We start from the raw sequence: 11,281 nt of genomic DNA, 5'->3' as shown, positions 1-11,281 counted from the left end.
ATTTATTGAACTAAATGCATGGGAGAAACTATTGAAATTGAAAAAATAACAACAAAGATACTGTATTAAACAAGAAAGCTGATCCAGCTTCAGAAACAATAAAGTACTGGACAGATGTTTTGTAACTCTGAGGAGTTTAAGCCTAGATGGTATTATTGGTATGTAAATGGTTATTTGGGTATACAAGTCCCAACCATGCCTTTATTGTTACTCTTGAAGATGGTGTCATAGGACACTGAATCACATGTAGCTTTTTAGGGGAAGTCCCTGTTTTTAATAACTATTTATTGTGTAATGATTTTAACGTTGTATTCATTATAATTGACAATAGATGCTTTACACAAGTGTTGTTTTTAAATCATTTATGGATATTGACTATTTTTGTTTTATGCCACCTTATTCATCAATTGACAATAAATCATTTTAAGAAGTTCAATTTGTCATCAAAATATATTCTTTAGAAAATCTCAGTCACATTAAAAAGCTAAAGCAACTTGTAGATAATCCTGACAATTTTAAACTGCAAACCTTTTACACAATATTTAGTTAGAAACTTTTATTACATTTGTTCAACCTTATCATTTACATATTTTATTCATATTCTTTTTGCATCATTTGCTAAGATCTTCACCAAAAATACTGTTCTATCACTTGTGAACAAGAGCACTTTTGAGATTCTTCTTATACACAGTTGCCACAAGATTTTCCAAAGCATTTATCTCCAGACAATTTATCCAAAAGCTGAACAAGTGGTTCACATTTTTAATGTTTTCAATTAAATGTAATTTATTAATATTTGTCTTAAGTAAATCGTGAGTTGAATACTTAACAAAGCCTCCTACACCATAAATACGTGCAAGACATAAATGTATTCTAAGACCACGCAAGAACGAAAATTTCCAAGATGGTTACATTTTCTTACATAATATGAAATAGGGGAACTATTTGACACAACCCACTTATAAAATTTAACTCTAAATCATCATATATAAAAACAATATTCATTATTTTAATTTCAGTGCTAAAAATTAAGTGTGTATTCCATAATTTAAGAAACTTACAATTTTGTGAAAATTAAATACTATTTTATTCTTGTATGAAGTAATGTTTTCAGAATATAGGAACAAATCTGTAAAACACTTTGAATGTTGACACTTTAAACTTGTAAGCAAACAAAGATCTAATTTTATTGATTTTTATGTTGATGATTTTATTTTTTTAAATGATTGCCTCTTTTTAATTATTTTCAAGTTTTTAAGAGATTTCTATACATTTCAGAACACTGTGGTTTGTCTTCACTTACAGATGAAAAAAATATCCTTACAAATGTTTCCGAGACTGAATAATGAATATGTGTATTGTCAGAATGGGTAGAGATATACCTTGGTACGAATGACTGATGTTAAAACATGAATTGCAAAAATAGAAAATATGTCAGAAACCTTGTGAAATATATCTAATAGGTTATATGTATAAATTTTGTGAAACACTGGACAACCTTTCAGCATCAGAAAAAATATGAAAGAAAAATTCTCACTTAAATATCTTAAAATTAAAATACAATTACATTTTGAACAAGATAGCAGTATAAAGCAATGATAACAATCAAAAACTTTTTAGCTCTTCCCAAAAGTTGTTTCTTTCTTTAGCAGGAGTAAAAGTAAGCTACTAATTAAAAATCCACAACACTCTGAAAGTACCCAAACGTTTTAAGTAATTTTTGGATTGCTATAAAATAAGCCTGTATTTAAAGTTACCCTTAAGATCAGCTACAAAAAAAGTTTTAGCTATTTGTTGTTCAAAAGACTTTTTTTTATTAGATTTAAATAAATATTATGAAACAATTTATAATGTAAATTATTCAGAGGATATACATGTTACAGATGGGAAAATGGAATAATTCATTCACTGGGTATTCTTATCCTTGAATTAGTTGTACTTCAAAATAACAAAAGTAAATTCCTAATATTAAAAAAAAGAAGAGAGAGAGAGAGAGAAAGATATCCCATATTCTTCTAACATAAAAATTCTAATAACTTCATACAGAGCACAAACAAGATATAAATGAACCATGACAAAGCATCAAGCACAATTCTATGTTTTTACAGTAGATTTAACATACTATTACACCCACACCACTTACCATACTTGTGAAGAGCCTGTATATATATTGTGCCAATGGATTTCTTTGTATCTACTTTTTGACACAAGTTTTGAAAAAATAGATAAAAAAAAAACATTCAGGTAAACCTAAAACAAAATACCAGAATTTTCCATTTTGCTATTTATCCCAAAACTACTGTTGTGAAAAGTGTAATAAAAATCAGTTCACAAGCCACATAACTGCCATACTAAACATTAGATGTGAATGAAGAATATATTTAACAGCTTTGGCCTTACTATATTTTATTTACCAACTTTTTAAACAGCTTAGTAAGTCAGGCATCCAAAGACCCATAAATTTAATACTAATAAAGTCACCAAAGGTAAATACACAGTTTAAAACAAAACCAAATCGAATTTTGCTTGCTGTATTGAATAGTTATTGTTTCAGAAACCTATCAGAATGTTTGTTGCATTGCATGTTTCATCATTTCTAAACTAGAAATATTTTTATGATACTACTATAAAAATACTTTTAAATGCATAAGTTCTTCACACTTTCATGAGTAATATTTAAGACTAAGAATAACAAAAAATGTGTGTACAAATTCTTATGTTATACAGAATAGTATTTAGCTTGCTACCACAGATTTAATGTAACCAAGTAAAATGTAAGAAAGGGATTTAGTTAAACTTTTTCTACTATCTATGGTTTCAACTTTATCCTACAGCTTTTTAAGTAATTAAAAATCGTAAGTGGCCCAAAATTATGAGTACATGGATATGCACTTTTACAACATTTAAATAACAGATGATTGATAATCTTATGACTGATTCTGCTTTAATTCAATGTGCACTGTGTTAAGAGTAAAAAAAAAAAACTTCCAATATATATAAGGCATCACTTTTCTGCAATACATTATTGACTTAGAATTTGCAAAATATTTTTCTACAGGTAATTTGAAAAACATCTTATTTTACACAGTAGTCCTATTTATCATTCATTGTGCTAATATTTACTAAAGTTTGTGAATGAAGGATACAGTCATATTGAACACTGAAGTGAATTCACTGCAAATCTAAACATACATAAAACAATGGTTCAAGGAAACAAAGGAATGTATAGGTTTATTCAAATTCTTTAGTGCAAATAAAAAGGGTATTGTATCCATGCATTATTGATAAGTAAAATTTTGCCCTTTTCAGTGATTGCAAAATGTAAAAAAAAATTATATTGTTTTAAAAATGATGCTTAATATTTGGACAAAATACTAATAATAACAATTTTATGCCACTTAGGATTTAATACTTATGTTCACACCGAAAGTTTTGAATAAATTCAATTTTTTTTAAGAAAAAATGCTCAAAGATGTGGTTTCATTACAATTTAATACAAATGCCACAGCTATTCTTTTATAAAAATATAATTATTAATTATTCACAATTGAGTGTTTCTGTTTATCTTGACCACTCTTCTAGTTAATTTCAGGTAAAAAAATTAAATCATACTCAAATAACCACATATAAGCAAAATCTTCTGCATACTGTTAGACAAAAAATATACTTATCAAAAAGTCTTGAGTAAACAACTTATAAAAACACACATTAGTATCAGCACAGGTAATCACATGTGAAACATATTTGTGAGAAAAGCCTTACATAACATTAAACTGAAAGATATGAAAAAAAAAAAAATTTTAAGGCTGTTAGACATAGTCCCAGGTTCCTAAGGATGGATACATACACATATCCGGCAATCGTTATATATTATCACATATATTAAAGATTATTACTTCAGAAGTCAGTTTCAAGATCATAAAAAAAAAAAAGAGCATCTATAAATCCCATATTTTCATTTTATCTCAATAGAAATATAAACAATACTTTTTGGTGACTGCTGAAATGTGTAATTGGACTGTTATTATTGAACACAAATATTTTTTTTTCTCAAGACGATCTTAAATTTCATCACCTAAAAACCTAATAATTTATCAAGTCAACACCTTGCAATTATTTCAAAATGTTGTATCTATTTTAAGTGGATTACATCTAGGTAACACTAATACTCTTTATTTTAGTTTCTCTTGCTCTTTGGCATTTACTGAGAAATTCTATTTACATACAAAGTGAATTACCTTCAATCACTGCTTAAAAGCAAGTCATCTTGTTTACGCGTGAATTTTTGAACACAAAAGCCCACCCCCCAAACAACCATTAAAATTAATGGAGTTCCTAATCCAATAGAAATAATGAGAATAATCATCAATGAAAACTGATCTGAAGGAGGTCTGCCATATCCTACAGTCATTGACCTACAAGAAAAAATAAAAACAAAGGTGAAGAAATACAATAAACAAAAACCGGTTGAGTAAAAATGGAGTAACACCTATAAAATTACTGTAGGTGATAAACAATTTTTGTTTACGTAGAAGAAATTATTTACATTAGATGCATTTTTTAAATGTTTTTTCTTCTCATAAAATTAGAGATTTTGTAAGTGACGAGCTGCCAGTATAGAAATGCTGAATTAAAATAGTACAATTATCTTAAAATACTATGCTGACATTAGAACAAGTGTTTTAAAAATTATTACATTAACAGACAAATCTTCATAATTTCTTAGATAATATTGTTATAAGCAAGATTTAGTACAAGACTAGAGTGAAACTGCAACATTGTGCTAATTAAACTATGAAAAGTAAATACTTTAACACCATGTTATGCACTTCACAATATTATTCAACGATCTTGTGGGAACTCCATCTAGTTTTTAAACTGCTACCTTTCACAAGCAACTTCATTTAGTTTTGTAAAAAATATAAAAGGAAAATCTAAGTCTATATGTCAGAACTGTCCTTTATTGTATTATTTTAACTGAACTTCTACTTCTTCAATAAACTATTAAATGAATACTTTTTTTTGGGGAGGGGGGAGCTAGAAAACGTTTGTTAAAAATAATAATCTCAAAATGATATACCTACCACGAGGTGTAATTAGTTTTTAGATAAAATCCATCTCCACTAGAGCCAAAAGAAATATTAAATGCTGACAATGAGTTGGGAGGAAGAGAGGAGTTAAAAAAAGCTTTTGTAATACTGAAAGGCAAAGAGTTATTAGTTTTCTGTATGCCATAACTATACGATTCTGTTGAATGTGCTATTGTTCTTTCATCTTTAGTATAACAAACTGGTTTCCATTGTAAATATCCTCCCGAGCCAGTGAAATGTGAAGCTGGGGTCATCAAAACATCTCTCTGAAAAACAAAAGTCAAGTACATCACCTATTTTCAGTGTATTTTATGGTAAAAATATTTTTTTTAAATGCATGTAATAGTAAGACATTCTTTGTTGTATATACATATAACAATGGACAATAAAAATTGTAGCAGCAAAAACTCCTGGCTCTTACTTAAAAGCATTTTAGTAGGCTTGTAATGTCAGTGTCCATAGTTTTGAAAATAAATTATAACTCTCAATCTTTGCAGATTAAAAAAAATTAAATTCATATTCTTTAAAATGGCAAAAATAACCAATTGACATCTGAAACCAAAGTAAAGAATTTAAATTTTCATATACTTACATTTTGATCTAAAACTTTTTTTTTAGTTAACTATAAATTTCAAGTAGAATAAATATTTATCTTTCTTATATTCTAAGGTTTTATTGAACAAATAATACTCCGATAAATGTGTAGAATACCATTATACAATCACATCCACCTTTGAGTACATCCATACAAAGATGTACTCACTCATTAGCAATAATGGATTTCAAGTTTTATAACCACCAATAGTCTATATAATCTGTCAAAATGAGATTTGTTCTTTAATGCTTTCTTATACACTCCCCAAGAAAAAGCACTTGTATCATGACAATACTCTTTATAAAATGATAAAAACCCTATAACCTGAGTGCTTTCGAAAGGTGGACTTTTCTTATTCAGAGGCACACTGAAGAAGAAAGGATCACCTTTCGAAAGCAAACTGGTTATAGGTTTTTATCATTTTATATTAAGACTTCTTGAACCTACATATTATACTGACATCATGAATACATGCTCTTCATGAATGACAAAGATGACGTAGAAACATTTTTGGTTTGGAAACAAGTTTTTATTGATACTACTACTCCTAAAGAAATTGCAATATGCCTCAAGGACACTGTTGACTTGTGTCGAGGTGAATAATAAGTGGTAAAGGAAAATAAAACGTTAAAAATGAACTATATGTGAAAAGGAAAAAGACCTGAAATTACAAATTTAACAAAAGGAAAATCTTTAAAGATATTCTATAAAAAATTAAAAGGTATGTATTTTTTGTCTATTTCCTAATTTTAGTTATTTCATTGCACTGTACATTGATGATAATAGCTAAAGTTAGTGATATGATATAGAAAATGAAAAATAAAATTAAACATTTACTTTACTTGATATCCTTTTAGGAGGGTCTAGAGATTACGCAAATGAAATATGAGAACTATAAGATGAAGTAAAGTACTTTAATACTTAAAATTAAAATCACCTTACACTCGATTTGTTAATAGTTTGAGTGCAAGTAACTGCAACGGAAAAACAACATATTTTTAGTAAAAACATTTAATTATAATAATGTCATTCTTTGGGTTCAAGATACTTATGATCTTTAACAAAATCTTAACAGTTTTTGAGAGGATACATTAAGAAATCTCAGAGATATTGCATGTATTGTTGTACCAGTGAAATTCGCAACTCGATTTCTGCAATTTGCACAAGCCCGCAGCAAAAGGGTTAACTTAGATTAAAAAAATTTATTTAAGCAATCATGTCAGAATTATTTTAATTTTTCTTTAGACTAAGAATTGCTTTACATAAAGTATTGAGCATTATTTATCAAAACTTTGAAGGACAAAAGTATACATTAAATCAATAGTCAAGGTTTAATTATTATCCTTCATAGAAAATTATAAAAACTGGGTTTCTATATAAAATGAGTAGTATTAATATTTTTTAATAATTTTCTTTTTGGAGACAAAAAAAAACAAAAACAAAAATTATTGTACCATTAAATATAACTATTTTAAACTACTGTTTAAACATCATACACACAAATGATGGAAAGCAAAGTTCAAGGAAAACAAGACTTAAATTTTTATTAGGAAGAAGTTAAAATATTATTTCAGCTGTGTGCATGGGTGGGGGATAAAGAGCACAAACTTTTAAAGAGTGCCACTCAACATGATATGATGTATTTGATGTCAGAGTTACCAAATATTTATTTCACCCAACTCTACTGGCTTACCAACAGTTCATGGTAGAGGAGAGAAAATACCAGATAAAATACACAGTTACTGAAAAAATAAATGTAGATGTGCACTTTGTAGGTTCTAGAGGTTATACAAATGCAATATACAAACTGTAAAATGTTCTTCACACGAACATCACCTTGCATTCCAACTCATTATAATCTCAATCAGACTGATTTCATCAATTCACAGACATATCTTAACTACAATTACTTTTGTAACACATCTGACTTTTTTTATGTACAACAGACTTGCATGTTTTACTCAAAGTTTGCCACGTTTCATGTAGATACACATAATAAATTTGTAATTATAGTTAATATTCCTTCTACATGTACCAACCCCATGCACATTTGGTTAATACACAAAAATTAACAGAAAATACTAAAACCCAATTAGATTAAGTTTCCTAACCTAATATAAAAGCATTGTCTTATCATTATATCTATATAAACTTCAATCAAAAGAAAACATTTCAATGTGCAATTATAACCTAGAGAATAAAAATTTTCTTACCTCAAAAATACCAGGTGTATATTCATCATCAATAGATTTTTGGCTTTCAATTTCTACATTACTTTCTTTCTCGGTTATGGTGTCGGAACCGATTAATATAAACTCCAAGGCAAAACGACTCCCATTAAACTCTGAATTCATTCCATTCAACACAATGTTGAGCTGAGAACTGTTAGCAGTGTGGTCCAAATGAGGTAATATATTGCTCCTTCCATCATGTGAATGAGCAGTCACCTGTTGTCCAGAAGACCAATGTATAACATCACAGTAGTAAAATGTTAATAATGTACTATATAATGAAACAAAAATTATCAATTTTGGGTTATATACAAAGCCTGATGGTATCTGAAAATGTTTTAAGTCTGCAGAACTTAATTTCTTCACAATATGGTGTGTTTGTGTGTATACACAGTTCATACGAGTTTCAGTATAGTATCGTATGTGATGTAATGAAACATGAATAACAACTTTTCAAACAAACTGAAGAAGTTGGCTATAAATACCATTATGTAACACTTACTGAAGATGACATTACTGGGGTAAAAGTATATTACAGTAGAAAAGCATTCTGTTGTGTATCTAAAAAAAACTGCTTACAACATAGAGAAAAACAAGTTAATTGAAAGGTAAGTTTAATTAAATGTCAAATTTTACAGTATATTTGTACTATGGAACTGATTAGAGGTGTTATAATTTGATAATCAATTATTCTCACAAGACTTGGGCTAGAATAATTAACAATAATAATAATAACAACTAGAAACACTAATTTTAATTAGTTGATTATTTTAATGAATTGTGACACTAAATAATTAAGTTGAACAACTCTGAATTAATACAAAAAATAATGAAAAACCATAATGACAATATTTGACTTTTGTTAATACTTGGAGTAAACAGAAACACTAATTTTGATTAGTTGATTATTCTTGTGATATTAATTGGTTTAATCATTATTTTCATTATTTTATATGACACTAGTTGATGTAGTAGATGCTCATAGCTAACCAATTATATTGATTAATTACCTAGCTCTAGCACTGATCCCAATGATCTGTTTCTGATATTTTTGAGATGCCACACAAAGAGAAGCTTTCTAAAGTTTGATGGAACATTACGTGTCACTGAAACTTAACTTGATTTTGCCAACCTATTTGTAGTTTTCAAAGAATAAGCCTGTGAAGATTACTCTTAATCATAAATAAATTATGTTACATACATTTTAGACTTATTTTGACATTTGTGTTTGCATTGTTTTTTCTTGTAATTTTCTTCTTATTAAAGTAACTTATCGTTTAAGCTTTATTTATTGTACTTTACTTTCACAAATATATTTTTTTTATCTAAATAGTAACAGTAACATTAATAGAACTAGTGTTTTTCGTAATATTTTAGGGTCAAACATATTCAGTCATTGTAGCATTTGCCACAGCACCAATGCCTTACAAACATCTTAAATGAAATTACAAATATTATGAAAATAGGATAAACACAAACAATCAAGCTGCTTCTGGAAGTGTCTGAAAACAATATGTTGTTGCACACATGGGTTTTTGGGTAAATAACTGTTTACAGTTGTATTCGCAGTAACTAACTTGCTCTATTACCTTGAATATAGTGATTCAACTACACGGAATTTCAAACTCTTTAACTGTATTGGTTTTATATATGATGTCATGAATTTACATCAACATGCAAAAAATTCAGTTTATACAAATGACTCATTTGCATATCCAAGTGTTTATACATTTTTTTAAGAACTATCAAGTGATCTAGTGGAATTTGGTAAATTAACATTAGAAATTAAAACTATACGATACATTAATAATATAGTAACCTTCTAGTTATTTTTTTAAATGTCTGTTGACAGTATCACCATTCTCAGAATGTCAGATTTAGTAATATGTATTATGCTGCCTACATGAATGTCATCAGTGTAGTGAATTTTAGATTTCAATGAATCAGTAAAAGAGATGCATTATGCACTCTTTTTTACTGAAAACTTGAATGGGCTTTCTCTGTTTAGACTAGCTACTCAACACAAGCTTATTTAATAGAGACATGGTTATTTAGACTTATAATTAGTTATTACTCACCTCAAAAGAAAATGAACCATTTGGTAAGAAATATTTTGGATCACTAGAGAGAGTATGAAAAACTGCAGAACAATGGTTGTTGCTGCAATGCATGGTCCTGTTTATATTCTCCCATTGCATTTCCATTAAGGGTAACGGAAATGAAATGTTTGACCCTGAATCAAGTTTTCCTACGTCCTCTGTATCATTGAACTGCCAAATCTGAACAAAATGATATTTTATTTTAAATTCTACCTGTTTTATCAACTTAGTGTTATTCCAGTCTGTAACGTTGTATTCCTTTTAATTGTAAATAGTTAGTACCTCTTCATTACAAATTTTAATCATACTTAGCTTAATTTTGAACACTAATTAATAATAAGTAATATGAGTAAGATGATATAATACCAGAACAGGTAGAAATTATCCATTACAAATTGCAACCATGCAACGAAATTTTTGTATAAACACGTTTTTCTGGACAATCGCAATCTTTGACTAAGATATTGAGATTTTGTCTTGATAAAGCGACGTTATAAAATAAATTTTAAAAGTATGGTGTTAACTGCCCTCGTTTGTCACTATTTCACTTATTTTATTTTTCCTTACATAATGTGTTACACTTTTTATTTTTTTCTTTGTACCCCCCCCCCCCCAACCTAAAGTATGAGTCCACTACCACGTTATTCTCGCGCCCGCTATCCTAAATCGAGAACGAGGCTCTTAACGCAAACAGAAAACTGGCATCATATCGCTGCTGAGTTACAATGTGCACTAATGATGCAATACACAACAAATCTCTCTAATTTCTTACAGAAGGAAACAATGGCCTGTAAAGATCTGATGTGATGAATTATCCCTGTTTTCGGTAAATAATGCAAAACTAAACGGCAAACTTACAAAGGCCTAGCCTAATACTAGTAACATGGCCTAGGTCTATAAGTTATAATTAGGAAATGGTAAATTTTAAACGTGTATAGGAAATTGTAGGACTAATTTATGGTCCTAATTAATTTATATCATATATGCATTTAAAGATCTAATATTATAGTGAATAACGCTCAAATTGGCAGTAGCCTAGGCCTATTACGCTGAATTGTAATGGTATTTGAGGCACAGGAAGAATATTATCGGTTCCAGTTTTTGCCGACGTAAGATTATTTCACTGTAGTGTTACGACAGCGGAAGTCGCGTGACCATGGGAGCATGCGCGCTAGTTTCTCGAATTATCGAGGAACCCTGCGAATGTCCGAGTATTTTCTAGATGCCTTCTTTTTTTAGTATATAAGACTGGCGTGAAAGACCAGC

At 28.7% G+C, this 11,281-nt stretch overlaps 1 protein-coding gene across 1 annotated transcript in view; it reads right to left on the bottom strand.

Moving 5' to 3' along the window:
* Positions 1-702: 702 nt before the first annotated feature.
* The window catches only part of LOC106478025 (glycosylated lysosomal membrane protein A-like), an 18,599-nt gene continuing 8,020 nt past the window's right edge, over positions 703-11,281 (bottom strand). Inside the window, exons 3-6 of the mRNA XM_013938532.2 lie at positions 9,995-10,195; positions 7,899-8,132; positions 5,085-5,356; positions 703-4,415 (exon numbers count right to left, since the gene is read on the bottom strand). Of these exons, the coding sequence (XP_013793986.1) occupies positions 4,241-4,415; positions 5,085-5,356; positions 7,899-8,132; positions 9,995-10,195 (882 nt within the window). The 3' untranslated portion in view covers positions 703-4,240. The remainder of the gene's footprint in view (positions 4,416-5,084; positions 5,357-7,898; positions 8,133-9,994; positions 10,196-11,281) is intronic.

The sequence above is a fragment of the Limulus polyphemus genome, unplaced genomic scaffold (assembly GCF_000517525.1).
Source record: "Limulus polyphemus unplaced genomic scaffold, Limulus_polyphemus-2.1.2 Scaffold173, whole genome shotgun sequence".
Taxonomy (NCBI): Eukaryota; Metazoa; Arthropoda; class Merostomata; order Xiphosura; family Limulidae; genus Limulus; species Limulus polyphemus.
This window is presented reverse-complemented; position numbering and strand designations above follow the sequence as displayed.